Below are 17625 nucleotides of genomic sequence, written 5' to 3'. Positions count from 1 at the left end.
GAAGGTTGTGTGTTGATTACCCTTCACCACTGGTGTCTACGTCACACATGCACGTCCTCACTTACTTGTTTCAAAGTGGTGACATAGCTAGTAATACCTCTTCTTTTTCAGTATTCAACAACAGTTTTATCCCGTAAAAAGTGTTGCAAGCAGCACATATTCTCTAGTGATTAAATTGATTTGATTAAACAATTGTTGATCAAATAATGTGATTTATGAGCAGCAGGTTTCAAATTCAGAGCATTGGAATGAATCTTAACTGATGCAAAAACATATAACAGAACAAAGCACACGAGAACCACAGATCATATATGAATGTGATTCACTTGAATGCATGTGAGACTCGAGCAGCTCAGATTGTGAGTCAAAGTGAAACCTCTGACATCTATACTGAGATGCGGTTTGATCTGTTGTGTGAAAAAAAATCGTCTTCTGCATTTTAGTGCGTTTGTGTGAATGTGATCGGCTGATGCACGATAAGAAAACAGTCTCAAACCATTAGTGACCATTCTGACCATCAAGACTATTTCACAATTTTAATGGAAAAATACTAATAAAAAAGATGTCAGTTTTATAATCAAAGGTCAGTTTTATAACTGAAAGAGATATGCAACGTCCAGTCTGCTATAAGAAACAGTAGGGATAGAGGAATATTTATAGCCAGAGTACGCAAGAGTATCTGCACATGTGCAGTGAGTGGGTTGTGGTCAAATGCTATTGGTGGAAGAATCACACGCAACATTATCTCACAGTTTAACACAGTTCTGTTAGTTCATGATCTGTCAGTGAAGTGTTCACATATTTCAAGTGCTGTTATCTGAAAATGGTTCACATGTTTGTTTTGTTCTGCTTGTGGCGTCTGGTTGGTGAGTTATAATCATATTCTTTTTAACACATCACTTCTTGCTTTACAGAGCCATAAAGTCATTTTTAAATCAGCCAGATGATTTCCTAGATTGAAGATGCTATTTTCACATGGGCAAATACAAAGTAAAATCAGCAGTGTTTAGGACTGTTCCTTTGGGCATTTTACTCCTAGCATTTATCTCTGAGAAACAATAGTGCATTTTTCAATGGCTTTATCAAGCCTCTGAGAATTACTCACAAGAACACTGCTAAGAATTGACTTAAGAGTTAAAAAATTCTTGGCTCAAAGCTGAACTAAATCTTAAGTGTCAGCAAAGAATATACACTAACAAGAAGTGAAACTCAAAAGAACGTCCATTGGCGCCCAGCAGCAGCAGCCCTGCATTTCCGCCATTTTGTGGTGAAAGTGAGTCGGCAGTCCGCTAGTTTCTATGGCAATATCAGCTGCTTTGTTAAAAAAAACGTACATGAAATCCAACCTGAATGATGACAACACAGAATAAAACACTATCATAGTGATCATAAAATCCTTTTAACAGTTTATTTTACACACTTTGTGCTTAATAATAAAAATGATATATCACTTCGGGTGGAAAAGGTCATCCTCTTTTAAACTATTCCTCAACATGCATGCAGTGTAAATAAAGCAGTTACATCAATGAGATGATTGTAGCCTGCGGCCACACCCCGTTAATCAGTGCTGACAAAGATGATGCCTGCTCTGTCCAAATTATACCGTTTGATTAACTGCTCTTTGTCAAACATTTCAAAAACCTTCTTGCTCCCCTGAAAGATTTGTACACATCTCTGTCTCCTCAGTGACATCACAAGCCCCTTCTGGCAACTCCAAACCACTTGAGAGACCTCTCGAGCTGTCTTAATAACTGGGAGAGTAAATCTTAGCTTTAAGAAATTTGATAACTTGCTTTTATACTTAAGTTTGAAAGTAGGAGTACATTTCATGAATTCTCAGCACTTAAGACTAAAATGGCACTTTGAGAAGATTGATAAATACGGGCCCTGATTTGCACTATTTGGCTTCCTATGACCCTTCATACTTCACAGCAGAAGCAGTGAAGGAGCCAATCAGATTTAAAATGAGACAATCACCCCTGAGGCTCCTCCCACAGATCCACCTGTATTGTGCTAACAGTGCCAGATAATTAAAAATAACACATCAAAAAAAAAAAATCACAACTGATTGTGTCTGTGCTGCTGCTCTTCATTACAGTTACAAAACGGGTCTATTTAAGTTATTTGGGACACTTAATCTGTGACTATCTGTTCTTCAGGAGTGTTTGCTGATAGAGATGCAGTGAAGTCAGTGTCAGTGATGGAGGGAGATTCAGTCACTCTAAACTCTGATCTTACTGAAATAGATGATGATGATCTGATTCTGTGGAGGTTTGAAACTAATAACACTTTAATAGCTGAAATCAATGTACTGGAGGACAGATTCACTGTATATGATGATGTTCTTGATGGGAGATTCAGAGACAGACTGAAACTGGATCATCAAACTGGATCTCTGACCATCACAAACATCACAACTGAACATGCTGGAGATTATCAACTACAGACCAGCAGTGTGAGAAAGAGTTTCAATCTCACTGTCTATGGTGAGTTTAATATCTTTTTTATTATTACAGTTTTAAAGTTTATCTTAAATTTTTGATTTTGAATTTTTGAGATTATAAAATCTGAGATACACATTTATGACTTTTATTTTTCAACCTACTGAATGTTTTTCTTCTTATTACAGCCATGTTGTAATCTCAAACAGTGCAATTTTAAAAAAATCTGACATCGCAGTAAACAATCAATGAATGACTTCACAGACTCTTCTTAACCCCTTAACTGTCACAGTCCCGCTGGCCGGACGCCTCCCAACCAGCACACCCATGTTTAGCACATGGTTTAGTCCAGATGAAATGAACACTACTCAGTGTGAACACTACAGGCTATTAAATGTAACACAGAAACATGCCGGAGTTAATGAGATAATTAGGTGATAATGAGCAGAATCACAGAAGGACAGAGAAACAACAAGAACTACGACTTCAGCCACAGCCTTCGATGAAATCAGCTGAAGATAAAAGACATTAAATCTCTGAAGATCTGATTCAACAACTCCACAAACAGCATTACCAGCTTCACTTATTACTAACCAGACTGACTTTATTTCTGACATACATCTACAAAAGTTGTTACTGAGAATTACCAGAGGTTTAGATGTTGATTTGTTGAAAATAATAGTTTTGTTTGATGTCACCGTGATCGAGGTCAGTCGTTGCTTTAGTTAGGCAGTTTTACTCTTGACTTTATTAGTGTTAGTTTTTCTCTGGTTGTTGTAGCTGTTTTTTTTATGGCAATAATGATGAGAAAATGTGATCAGCTGCTTTATGATAAGAATATAATTGTCATGTAGTGGCTTAAACAAGTTTGTGTTGACTCTTTTAGAAATACAATGATAAAACAGTTTTAATCAGAAAAGCTGAATGAGTTTTAAAACACATGGTGACATGCTTCATGCCACAAAAAAAAAAAAAAAAAAGTATGTCACCATTGTTGAGATTCATAGGCTGATTCTTGATGTTTGTGAGTAAACCTCACTGTAGTTTAATGTGCTTGGTGTACAATCTGTTTTAAAACTCATCCAGATTTTCTGATTAAAACTGTGCTGAAACACAATAAAACAAAATTTGTAAGACATTGCTCATATTAAACTCAGTCATAAGATCAGTGAATCAAGCCACTACATAATGATGATGTTCTTATCATGAAGCATCTGATTGTGTTTTCTCTTGTTTTTCTTGTTATAACTACCTCAGCTACAGCAGTCAGAGAAACTCTAACATTACAAAGACAAGTCAAACTACCCAACTAAAGTAAACACTGATCACCATGATGGTGACATAAAAAACCCAAACAAATTTCCATAAAAAATCAACAACAACAAAAAAACTCTCTTAATTCTCAATAAGAGCTTCTGTATATGGAGTTGTTTAATCCTCTGCTGAGATCTAGATAGATTTAATGTCTTCTTTTATCTAAGGCTGCGGCTGAAGTCAGTTGTAGTTCTAGTGTTTCGATTTTTTCTGCTATCTTCAATAATTCTCAATCATCACTTAATTAATGACTTAATTATCTCATTAAATCCAACACTGATTCAGTGTTACATTAGTGTGTAGTGTGCACTCTGAACAATGTTCATTTCATCTGGGCTAAACCATGTGGGCCCTAGATGGGTGTGCTGGCTGGGAGACGTCCCACCAACGGGATCGTGACAGTTAAGAGGTTAAAGGGTTAGTTCACCCAAAAATGAAAATTGTGTCATTTATTACTCACCCTCATGTCGTTCCACACCCGTAAGACCTTCGTTAATCATCGGAACACAAATGAAGATATTTTTGTTGAAATCCGATGGCTCAGTGAGGCCTTCAGGGAGCAATAACATTTTCTCTCTCAAGATCCATTAATGTACTAAAAACATATTTAAATCAGTTCATGTGAGTACAGTGGTTCAATATTATAAAGTGACAATAATACTTTTGGTGTGCCAAAAAAAAAAACAAAATATAATGACTTCTTAATATTTACTGATGGCTGATGTTAAAACACTGCTTCATGAAGCTTCTGAGCTTTACGAATCGATTCAGCGGTTTGGAGCACAAAAGTGATGGTGGTTTGATACGTGATCAGAACCACTGATTCAACACAAAAGATTCATAAAACTCTGAAGCAGTATTTTGAAATCGGCCATCACTAGATAATTAAAAAGTCATCATTTAGATTTTTTTAACACAAAAATATTCTATTAAAATATTTGTGTAGAATCACTGAACACACATGAACTGATTTAAATGTTTTTAGTACCTTTATGGATCTTGAGAAGTTCAGCGGCATTGCTGTCTATAAAAAGCTTCACTGAGCCATCGGATTTCATCAAAAATATCTTAATTTGTGTTCCGAAGATGAATGAAGGTCTTATGTGTGTGGAACGGAATGTGGGTGAGTAATAAATTACATTATTTTCATTTTTGGGTGAACTAATCCTTTAACACATGGTTTATTCTAATGTTTTTCAGCTCGTCTGCCTGTTCCTGTCATCAGCAGTAACTCTTCACAATGTTCTTCATCATCATCATCAAATTGTTCATTGGTGTGTTCAGCTGTGAATGTGAGTCATGTGATGCTCTCCTGGTACAAAGGAAACAGTTTATTGTCCAGCATCAGTGTGTCTGATCTCAGCATCAGTCTCTCTCTACCTCTGGAGGTGGAATATCAGGATAAAAACACCTACAGCTGTGTGCTGAACAATCCCATCAGCAACCAGACGAGACATCTGGACATCACTCACCTCTGTCACACATGTGCAGGTACGGCAGAGCTGATGCATTTATACGATAATATTCACTGAATTACTTTGATTTTTTTTTTAATTGAGTTTGTGGCAGCTAAAGTCATCTTGTTGAAAATCTCAATTTTATTTTATCATTGTTTGTTTTTTCAGAAGCACACACCCATTGTTGTGATTCTGTTGAAGCTGTGCTCCGATTGGTCGTCACTGCTCTGATGGGCGTGGCTGCTGCGGCTGCTGCTGTTCTTCTGGTCAATGACGTCAGAGCTACAAGAGGTTAATTGAAGAAAACAGAACAGATATTATAAATATTGTGACATATATTGGAGTTTTAATTAGAAAAGATGAAAAAATATGCTTGTCTAATTGTTCATTGATGGCGAAACAAGGCTTTGCTTTCCTCTGAACTGGATCTTAAAATCTTTATTTAATTTTATTCTAATACCATCCATTTTACATTTCTCTGTTAATTATACTGTTTTCAGTGAGTCTTAATTTATGTGATGTTGGTATTTTTATTTTGTTTTATAATTATATGCAGCAACCCCACAAATACAAATTTAAACATATTTGTCACACCAATAAATCATTGTGGAATTGAACTGAAAACTGAATATTACTATCAAACTGATATAGGGGGAGATCGGGGATGGTTGTAACACTGATTAGTTGTAAAACTTCCAATTTCTCCAATCAGGAACAAGTTACAAATCACCTGATTCATTTCACTAATGCTCAGTTTAGTTCTTATTCCACATGCGGGAAAGTAGAGCCGACACAACTGATTCTAGAGCAGAAAATCTAATTTTGATGTAAGAAATAACTTTTTTTTTTACTTTATTTTTGTTATGGCAATTCCTGCTTTGTAGTTACACTCATCAAAGTTAAGTTATGTTTATTATATGTCTGTGTAGATATTTTACATGCAAGATGTAACGTGAGCTAGTTCATGGCTACGAGACTCTGAGTTAGTAGCAGAGGTGGACATTCCAGGGGTCAGAAAGTAAAAGTCCTGCCATATTTTTATCTCATCCACTGAAGCATTAATGAGATAATTAAGTGATTAATTGAGTGATGATTGAGCATTATAAGACACCTGATGATAAAAAGCAGAATCACCAAAGGAGAAAATCACAATTTTTAAGTTACCATCATCGAGGTCAGGGTTTGTTTTAGTTGAGCTCTTGACCCTTGACTTTTTAGTATTAGATTTTGTTTGGGCAGTTTTAACTGCATTAAAACCAACCAGAAAAGCAAAGTTAAAAGATGATCAGGTGTTGTTTATGTTTTTACATAATCAATCTCTGAGTTAGATTTACATTATTGATTACAGCAGCACTGTGATTCTACAGCACAAGATCAGCTTTTACAATACATTTTTTTTTTTTTTTTTTTTAGAGTTCAGGGGCCGTATTCACAAAACATTTTATCTTACCACTAAGAGTTCTCCTAAATAGCAGTAAAAGTTCTTAGCTAAGAGTTTTCTCTTAAAACCTATTCACAAAGCTGCTGAGACCAACTTTTACTAAGGAATAGACTGAAGTCTTAAGCTAAGAGTAAGGGCGGGGCTGACCTTGTTGCTATGGACTATACACACAGTGATTGGCTGATGGGGAGGAGTCAGCGATTTAATCACAGAAATATTGTAGAATGAGGTGTTATGTTTCCATATTAAAATAAAGGTTTAAAAATACAAATGTTGCCCTATTCAAAATAAAATGTTGCCATATTGTTGCCATAAAGTTTTTAAAATATAGGCTAAGTGTCACTAATTAAACTAGTATATATATATAATGAATGTAATGAAAGTGCTGCAGTTCAAGGTTCCTTATATGACTTTAGGGGGACGTTCCATTTTGGTTATTTTATGGTCAAAAAAAGAACGTTACAAAGAGAATATTTGGGACATTAACAGAACGTTCCCACACGGTCCTCTGTTGATCATTTAATAACGTTCCCGATATGAGTTTAGGGGAACGTTCCATTTTGGTTATTTTATGGTCATGCATGAATGTTACAAAGAGGACATTTGGGAAGTTATCAGAACGTCCTATAGTGATAGTCCCCTAAACATTCCCAGAACATCCTGAATGTTCCCTAAAGGTCCACCAAATAACGTTCCCCAAACCTTAAAAGAACTCCACATCGTGACCGTCTCTGAACGTTCTGGGAACGTTACTAGGTGACAGGTTACCCCGCTAGAAATTTTACGTTCCCAGAACATTCTCAGAACGTCCCCACTGGTGTTGAGTAACGTTCCCATTATGTTCAGAGACGGTCACGATGTGGAGTTCTTTAAAGGTTTGGGGGACGTTATTTGGCGGACCTTCAGGGAACATTCAAGACGTTCTCTGAACGTTTAGGGAACCATACTTTATTTAGAAATGTTCTCAGAATGTCCCTGCTGCCCTTTTCAAAAACATGAATTGAAAATTAGAGCTAAATTGACTAATAAAAGTTTTTGTTTCTTTGTTTCTTTCATACACATCTTCTTAATGAAGTGTAGATGTTTTATCAAAATTTATAAATGTCACCGTTATGGAGGTAAGCGCTTGTTTTAGTTGGGCTCCTGACCCTTGACAAATTGACTTTAGTTTTTCTCCAATTTTTGTAACTGTGTTTTTCTAAAGCATTTGGTACAATACAAAATTGTGAGAAAATTAAAGTCTGATCAAATTGGTTTGGATGCTTGATTATTGATGATGATATAAAGTCATACAGTGGTCTTATTCACAAATCTTTGAATGTTGTGTTATCATTCATCTAGACATAATGCAGGAGAACCTGTCCTACTTTGAAATTATGAAAGTTTTTATCCTTATGCAGAAATTATTCAGACAGTATCATGTAGATTCACACAGACATCAAGATTCTGCATATGATCCTCAACAATGGTGACAAAATTTTCAGATAAACACTGAACATCACAAAACAAGCTACAAAAAAGATATTTTAGTGTCACCATCGCTGAGGATCATACGCTGATTCATGATGTCTGTGTGAGTCTAAAAGACACTGCTCAAAACTCTGCATAATGTATAAAAAAACTAATAAAAAAGGGGGTTAAAACACCTTTAATTAATGCAAAAATGCAATTTAATACACACAGTTCAGATTTTGGCGACGATCAATGAATCAGGACACTCCATGATGATTGCGTCACCAGCACAAAACAACCAAATTCATCTGATCAGACTTTCTCCTGCTTTCTTTTGCTATAACTAATGTGTTTTTAGAACACAGTTAAAGCAACCAAAGAAAATCAAATGTTAAAGATGTCAAGAATCAAGAGCCCATCTAAAGCAAACGCTCTTCTCTATAACGGTGACACAAGAACGTAACAATGAGGATATTTAGGACAACTGAACGTTGCTACATGGTTTTTTTGTTGGTCATTTAATAACGCTCCCGATATGAGTTTAGGGGAACGTTTTATTTTGGTTATTTTATGGTCGCACGAGAACGTTACAAAGAGGACATTTGGGAAGTTAACAGAACGTCCTATAGTGATAGTCCCCTAAACACGTCCTGAATGTTCCCTAAAGGTCCACCAAATAACGTTCCCCAAACCTTAAAAGAACTCCACATCGTTCTTGAATGACCATAAAATAACCAAAATAGAACGTCCCCCTGAAGTCATATCGGGAACGTAATTAAATGACCAACAGAGGACCATGTTGGAACATTCTGTTAATGTCCCAAATCTCCTATTTGTACACTGTAAAATGTAATTTTTTTGTAATTAGTGTAGTTTACTTAGAAAGCTTAATTAAACTGTTGGGTTTAGCTACCACACAGTACAGAGTACTTAGAAATCTTGAGGATTGGTAATTCAATTTTACAAATTGAGTACTTAGTTCAGTCATGTTAAAAATCTTGTTCACATTATGTAGAAACTGTCTTAAATTTCTCAAGCATTTTTTACTCAAAGTTGCAACAATGGACCATACATTTATTTGTATTTATTAAACTGGAGATACTGTTGAAAATAATAAAGTTTGATGTCACCATCATGGTGGAAAGTGTTTGCTTTAGTTGGGCTCTTGACCTTGACTTTTAACATTAGTGTTTCTCTGGCTGTGGTAACTCAGTGTTTGTAAGACACAGCTGTTATGGTGAAAAAAGCCAAGAGAAATACTGGGATTGATCTGTTGGATCTGTACCACTGATTCTTGATGTCTCCGTGTGTCTATATAGTCCAAAATGTTTTTTGACTAACATATTAAAAATATGATTTCAACAGTGCTCCGTCTCTTGCTATAAGTTTTATTTTTTATAAAAAAAAAAATACTTATTTGTTTTTAATGACAAACCACACTTTTGATTAAGTATAAACCTCAGGATTAATTCTGTGGGTATTCAATGATCATCAGGAAAGATGCAATAGATCAATCCCAGTATTTCTTTTGGCTTTTTTCACCAAAACAGCTGTGTCTTACAAACACTGAGTTACGACAGCCAGAGAAACACTAATGTTAAAAGTCAAGGTCAAGAGCCCAACTAAAGCAAACACTTTCCACCATGATGGTGACATCAAACTTTATTATTTTCAACAGTATCTCCAGTTTAATAAATACAAATAAATGTATGGTCCATTGTTGCAACTTTGAGTAAAAAATGCTTGAGAAATTTAAGGCAGTTTCTACATAATGTGAACAAGATTTTTAACATGACTGAACTAAGTACTCAATTTGTAAAATTGAATTACCAATCCTCAAGATTTCTAAGTACTCTGTATTGTGTGGTAGCTAAACCCAACAGTTTAATTAAGCTTTCTAAGTAAACTCAACTAATTACATTTTACAGTGAATACTCAAGATTTCTAAGTACTCTGTCTGTACTGTGTGGAAGCTAGTTTTATCAATTCAAAATGATGAGTTAACTTACTTGCTAAATTTAAGGCAATCGGTTTCCTTAAGTTTTTTATGTAAACCCAACAGTTTAATTAAGCTTTCTAAGTAAACTCAACTAATTACATTTTACAGTGTAACGTTCTTTTTTGACCATAGAATAACCAAAAGAGAACGTCCCCCTAAAGTCATATAAGGAACCTTGAACTGCAGTACTTTCATTACCAAAAGAAGACGTTTAAGGAACGTCCAGAATGTTCTGTAAAGGTTCAGAATTTTCATCACCTTTTGAGAACTTTTAGGGAACGTTGCGCAAGGTCCTGAGAATGTTGCCTTCTATGTGGGAGGTTGTCCTGCTAAAAATTTTACGTTCCCAGAACATTCTCAGAACGTCCACTGGTATTAAGAACATTGTCTAGTATGTTCAGTTCAGTAATGTTCAGTTTAATGTCCTAAATATCCTCATTGTAACGTTCTTATGTGACCATAAAATAAACCAAATCGGAACGTCCCCCTAAAATCATATAATGAACCTTGAACTGCAGCTCTTTCATAACCAAAAGAGGACGTTTTATGTCCCAAATGTTCTGTAAAATTTGGTTTGTAATAAGTGAAGATGCAGAGATCTAGAGAGATCTGGGGCCGTATTCACAAAACATCTTAATTGCCGATTTAGGAGAAACTCTTAAAAATAATGGCCGTGTCAGTCCTAATTTTAGGAGTCCTAAATTTTTGCTCTAAGAGTATTTCACAAAGCATTTTAGCGCTAAAACTAGCTCCTAAATCTGTGAAACGTTAGGAGTAGTCAAGAGGACTCCTAAGTCACTAAGACCAACTCACAAACAGTCCTAATCCACACAAAGACAATGTACACCATTGAGGGAATAGCGACAGAGCCTTAGGTGCTGAACCTTTTCTTCATAAATGCAATAAAAAAAAAAATTAATTTATAGATTTGAATCAATGATGAGATGCCAAAAATTAATCTTTAACAAATAAATAAATAAATAAATATTATCTGATTACCTGTGGCAGTGGTTTACATGGGTTCACACTTAGAAATAATTGAATAGAGTAAAAAAAAAAAAAAAAAAAATATATATATATATATATAATCTCATCTGTGTATTTATTCCTCTTCTCATGCTGATTAGAAAGACCGTTTGAATGTGTTTCTCCCAAACTTTGTTTATAAAACATAATTTGTCGGTTGAATTCTGCATTCTCTTGAGATGCAGACATCCAAGAGGTGGACAATTAACTGTATAGTTTAATTAGTGACACTTAGCCTACATTTTAAAACCTTTATGGCAAAAATATGTCAGCATTTTATTTTGACTGTGGGAACATTTTTATTAAAAAAAACATTTATTTGAATAGGGCAACATTTGTATTTTAAAACCTTTATTTTAATATGGAAACATGACACCTCATTCTACAATATTTCTGTGATTAAATCGCCGACTCCTCCCCCATCAGCCAATCACTGTGTGTATAGTCCATAGCAATGAGGTCAACCCCGCCCTTACTCTTAGCTTAAGACTTCAGTCTATTCCTTAGTAAAAGTTGGTCTCAGCAGCTTTGTGAATAGGTTTTAAGAGAAAACTCTTAGCTAAGAACTTTTACTGCTATTTAGGAGAACTCTTAGTGGTAAGATAAAATGTTTTGTGAATGCAGCCCCTGTTATTGTTTAATGTTGTTTGTGTTATCTGAGTTTTGTGTGTCACCATTGTGCTGAAGGGTAGCTCCTGTGCTTCAGTCAGTGATGATCCAGAAACACTGATGTTCTGCTGCATGTTGCTTTATTTAAAGACAGTAACTGTGTAGTTACTGATGCAGTGATACAGCAGTTATATTAGCTCATGTGTGTGTTTTTGTCAGCTAATGACTTAATGCAAGAGATTTGCAATTTAAAGAAAAGGTTTCAAAATATTAATTATGAAAATACCTGTATAGAGCTTTAAGTGAAAATAGTTTTTGTTTGAACAGCCACTTTTATTACTCAAGTTTTTGACAAGGGCAGCGGGGACGTTCTGAGAACATTTCCAAATAAAGTATGGTTCCCTAAACATTCAGAGAATGTCTTGAATGTTCCCTGAAGGTCCACCAAATAATGTCCCCCAAACCTTAAAAGAACTCCACATCGTGACCGTCTGTGAACATAATGGGAACGTTACTCAACACCAGTGGGGACGTTCTGAGAATGTTCTGGGAACGTAAAATTTCTAGCGGGGTAGTGATTTAGGAGTCCTCTTGACTACTCCTAACGTTTCACAGATTTAGGAGCTAGTTTTAGCGCTAAAATGCTTTGTGAAATACTCTTAGAGCAAAAATTTAGGAGTCCTAAAATTAGGACTGACACGCCCATTATTTTTAAGAGTTTCTCCTAAATTGGCAAGTTAGGAGCTACTTTTAGCCTTAAGATGTTTTGTGAATACGGCCCCTGATTTTTTTTTAAAAAAGCGTTCATTTAAACACACAAACATCAAGAATCATCCTGTGAATCTCAACAGTGGTGGCCATCATAAAGCATGTTGCAGTGCATTCTGGGAGCCACCAATCAAAATTCATCCATGGCTCCCATCATGCATTGCTGTATGAATAAATTATGAGCTAAATTGTCTTAGTAATTTCATTTATTCTCACTATTAAAATTTTGCTGTTTTTCTTTGACTTTTTAGTAGCTTGTTTTCTAATGTTCAGAGTTGATCTGTTGATCAGAATATGTTGCTTGTCACCGTTGTTGAGATTCACAGGCTGATACTTGATGTCTGTGTGTGCCTAAAAGAATTTTTTTTTTTTTTTTTGTGCTAAGGACAACTTTAAAAAAAAAAAAAAAAATTCTGTATTGTATAAGCCGATCTTCTGCAGAATCACAGTGCTGCTGTAATCAATAATGTAAATCTAACTCAGAGATTGAGCTCTAAATGAGTTCAGTGATTCAGATCAAATAATGATTTTGAGAAAACATAACCAACAACACCTGATCATCTTTTAACTTTGCTTGTCTGGTTAGTTTTAATGCAGTTAAAACTGCCCAAACAAAATCTAATACTAAAAAGGCAAGGGTCAAGAGCTCAACTAAAACAAACCCTGACCTCGATGATGGTAACTTAAAAATTGTGATTTTCTCCTTTGGTGATTCTGCTTGTTATCATCAGGTGTCTTCAATAATGCTCAATCATCACTCAATTTATCACTTATTTATCTCATTAATGCTTCAGTGGATGAGATAAAAAATATGGCAGGACTTTTACTTTCTGACCCCTGGAATGTCCACCTCTGGTTAGTAGTAATATCAATGAATCATATTACAGGCTTTTTTTTTTTAAACTTTTTTAACTTCCGTACGCACACTGTGCAAACAAGCCAACATTTTACCAATGAGCAAATTCTCAGGAACCCTGCACTGTCCCTTTACAGGCCCACTATAGGGCTGCCAACACAGGACTTCTGAGAATCTGCTCAATGGCCTCTCAGCACTATCACTGCACAGACAGCCCTCACTTAACCTCCAAGAAACCTCAGTGCTGTTTTATTAAAAATCATCTGATCAATTTTTCTTCTCACAACTTTTGTTCTAACAAACGTACTTCAGAAACACACAGTTACAACAGCCAAAGAAACCAAAGTTAAGAAGTCAAGGGTCAAGAGCACAACTAAAGCAAGTGCTTACCTCCATAACGGTGGCTTAAAACTTTATTATTTTTAATAAAAGGAGGCTAAGTGAGGGCTGCCTGTGCAGGGTCAGTGTTAAGGGGCCAATGTTTTGCCAATGAGCAAATTTTCAGGGACCCTGTGCTGGCAGCCCTAAGTGGACCCGTAAAGGGCCAGTGCAGGCTTGTTTGCAGGGAATGGTTTCCTTAGTTAGATTCAGGAATGTGCTGCACTGTGTGGCATCCCACGGAACCTTTTGTAACCATTCGGGACATTCCTAAAACGTCCTCTTTTGGTAATGAAAGTGCTGCAGTTCAAGGTTCCTTTTATGACTTTAGAGGGACATTCCACTTTGATGTTGTTTTATGGTCACATAAGAACGTTACAAAGAGGACATTTGGGATATTAACAGAACGTTCTCACATGGTCCTCTGTTGGTCATAACATTCCTGATATGAGTTTGGGGTGACTTTCTATTTTGGTTATTTTATGGTTGCGCAAGAATGCTACAAAGAGAACATTTGAGAAGTTAATAGAATGTCCTATACTGCAAAACAAATTCCCGTAAAATTTACGGTAAAAAACAGAAACTGTGGTAGCAATGTAAAAAAGAAAATCTGTTCAATTGTAGGAACCGTGGACAGAGGTGGGTAATCCAGGGGTCAAAGAGTAAAAGTCCTGCCATATTTTTATTCCACCCACTGAAGCATTAATGAGATAAATAAGTGATTAATTGAGTGATGATTGAGCATTATTGAAGACACCTGATGATAACAAGCAGAATCACCAAAGGAGAAAATCACAATTTTTAAGTTACCATCATCGAGGTCAGGGTTTGTTTTAGTTGAGCTCTTGACCCTTGACTTTTTAATATTAGATTTTGTTTGGGCAGTTTTAACTGCATTGAAACCCACAAAAAAAGCAAAGTCAAAAGGTGATCAGGTTGGTTATGTTTTCACATAATTATTTGATCTGAATCACTGAACTCATTTAGAGCCCAATCTCTGAGTTAGATTTACATTATTGATCAAGAATCAGCCTGTGAATCTCAACGACGGTGACAAGCAACATATTCTGATCAACAGATCAACTCTGAACATTAGAAAACAAGCTACTAAAAAGTCACATAAAAAGAGCAACATTTTAATAGTGAGAATAAAGAAAATTACTAAGACAATTCAGCTCATAATTTATTCATGCAGCAATGCATGATGGGAGGCATGGATGAGTTTTGATTGGTGGCTCCCAGAATGCATTGCAACATGCTTTATGATGGCCACCACTGTTGAGATTCACAGGATGATTCTTGATGTCTGTGTGTTTAAATGAAAGCAATTTTTCTTTGATCAGAACACCTTTTGCAAAATCTCTTAGATTATATTGATAAAGTTGATCTTCTGGTTATTAAATGATCATAAGTTTGCATCTTTTCTTTTGCTATTTCTTATGCTGTCGTTCTTTTTGTAGCAGTGCTTCTGTGGGTGGGTGTGGGTGTGTATACACACCAGAAGTGTCATGGAAAATATATATATCTTCATTCATAATGCACATATATAAAATATGAGTCCATGAGTGATGTGTGATGCAGAATCCTGTACCTGTGACTAAAGGACTGTTTCTCAAACTTCAGTGTCTGTGAAGCAGTTTTTTGTGAAAAGGAAGTCAGATCATGAGGTTCATATTAACAGGAAAGAAAATAAAGACACTCTTGACACACATCAGCATGCCTCCAGTAACACACACAGGGTTTCCACTCATCAGGTCAAACAACATTTCTGTGTAAATAAATGAGACCACAGAAGTTTCACTTTGACACACAAACTGAGCTGCTGCTGTCACATTCACTGAACACTCTGAAAAAAGGTGCAAAGCTGTCACTGGGGCAGTATGAAAGTGAAAAGGGACATCTTTGTACCTTATTTACTCCTAAATAGCACATACTACCTTTTAGTTTTTGTAACACCATTAGACCTTGCTGTAGAAAAACAGCCAAATTCTGATGTAACAAAACATTTTCCATTAAAACAGTTATATACTGTAGAAAACAATGCATTCTGGGTAATGTTTGTCATCTTCGAGAAAATAGCCTACAGGAATAAACTGAGTTAACATCGCTCAAAGTCGACACTCAGAGGCTGTGTTCAAATCACACCCTATACCCTCATTCACTATTCCCTACATTAGTTCACTAATATAGTACACTTGACAGAGTGAATGAAAAGAAGTGAGTGAATTCAGACACTGATGAACACCTGATTAGCAGAATCACTGAAGGACAGAGAAACAAGACCAGAAAAAAGAGAAGAAACAATCAGAAACACAAGAACTACAACTGACTTCAGCCACACTGAGTGTGAAACCAGTTCACAAACCAGTTTGACATTATTTCTTTCAAGTTCTTGTTGAGAATTAACAGATTTGGATGTTGATGTGTTGATGTTTTATTGAAAATAAAAATGTATCTTTCGGAGTTTGCAGTCACCATCGTGGTGTCCAGTGTCTGCTTTAGTTGGGCTCTTGACTCTTTTACGTTAGTTTTCTCTGGTTGTTGTAACTGAGTGTTCATAAAACACATTTGTTATGGCAGGAAAAAGCCAACATGAAATTGATCAGGTGTTTGATTGTTATGATGATGTAATCATCTTGGACTTGTTTAATTCAATGATCTCTTTCTGTGTCTTGTCTTTGAGTTAATGGGTATTTTATCTTTATTGATTGTACAATATCCAAAAGTTTAATGTTGCAATGCATGCCGGATGCCAGCATAGTACAAAACTCCCAGCATGCACTGCAGCATGAATAAATTATGCAGCTTTATTGCCACCATTGTTGAGATTGATGTGCTGATTTTTGATATCTGTGTGTGTCTAAATAATGCTGCAGCTATTTTTGTGCATGCTGTTTAAAAATAAACTCTTTTTGCTGATTGTTGTTGGAACTCTTGCTGTAGTTTCACAGTGATGATAATGAAAAATATTAGTCTGTTAGTAATGTAACAATGGAACAAACAGCATGAATTCAGCAAATCAAAAGACTTTGTTATGGTTGTTTTCACCGATACATAACTATCAGCACTCAATAATTTTTTTTTTCTCAATATTTGTTTTTGCCTTAAACATATAGCCAGAGGGAAAAAAAACAAGGTATTGAAAGGTAAAGGGTCAAGAGCTCAACTAAATCAAATGCTGATCTCCTCGATGGTAACATCAAACCAAACATTTTCACCAAAATATCAACATCTAAACTTCTGTTAATTCTCAATAAGATCTTCTGTAGAAATAAAGTTAAACTGGTCAGTAATAAGTGTAATAATGTGTAATGGCTGGAAGACAGTTGTAGTTTCTGCTCATATTTTTTCCGTTCTTGTTCCTCTTTTCAGAGGTTCTGCTTGTTAACAGCAGGTGTTCATCATTAATGCTCATTAATCACTTACATATTAACTTAATTATCTCTCTGCAACACAGCGTCAATTTTACTTTTACTCTGTAGTGTGGACACTCAAGGATGTTCCTGTGGGGTTGAAAGGGTTAGAGGGGCTCTATGTAAGATTTTTACTTTAATAAAGCATAAGAATACCCCAGTATGTTTGCAGATGTTTAAGAAACATGCTAAGTTCACCTACTTGTTTCTCAGAAAAACAATGCTACAGCCAGATAATCTACTTTGAAAATGTCTGTATTTGTTTTGGTCTGTGTGAAACCGTGTGCTGCCAGTTTATCCAATAGTATTTCGACATCACGGGTTGCCAGTTGGCTGAAAATACTGCATATTGCAACCATGGAAACCAGCAAACAAACTGGGTCAGAGAATGGCAGATTCTACCTGACCTAAAAAGCCTCTGAATTCATATAAATATCAGGTGGTGTTGGTTATGTTATGTAAATATCAGGT

The 17625-nt window shown here is 35.7% G+C and overlaps 1 protein-coding gene across 2 annotated transcripts in view; it reads left to right on the top strand.

Moving 5' to 3' along the window:
• Positions 1–803: 803 nt before the first annotated feature.
• Positions 804–17625, top strand: part of LOC137027975 (SLAM family member 9-like) — a 43833-nt gene continuing 27011 nt past the window's right edge. Inside the window, exons 1-4 of one of the 2 annotated variants that reach the window (XM_067396638.1) lie at positions 804–866; positions 2160–2486; positions 4956–5246; positions 5381–6627. In XM_067396638.1, coding sequence (XP_067252739.1) covers positions 824–866; positions 2160–2486; positions 4956–5246; positions 5381–5508 — 789 coding nt within the window. In that variant the 5' untranslated portion in view covers positions 804–823 and the 3' untranslated portion in view covers positions 5509–6627. Of the gene's footprint in view, positions 867–2159; positions 2487–4955; positions 5247–5380; positions 6628–17625 lie in introns of those variants that run through there. The other variant, XM_067396637.1, reaches the window with a different exon arrangement.

Source organism: Chanodichthys erythropterus, chromosome 10 (genome assembly GCF_024489055.1).
Source record: "Chanodichthys erythropterus isolate Z2021 chromosome 10, ASM2448905v1, whole genome shotgun sequence".
Classification (NCBI taxonomy): domain Eukaryota; kingdom Metazoa; phylum Chordata; class Actinopteri; order Cypriniformes; family Xenocyprididae; genus Chanodichthys; species Chanodichthys erythropterus.
The sequence above is the reverse complement of the archived record's forward strand: the minus strand, read 5'-3'. Positions and strand labels throughout refer to the sequence as shown.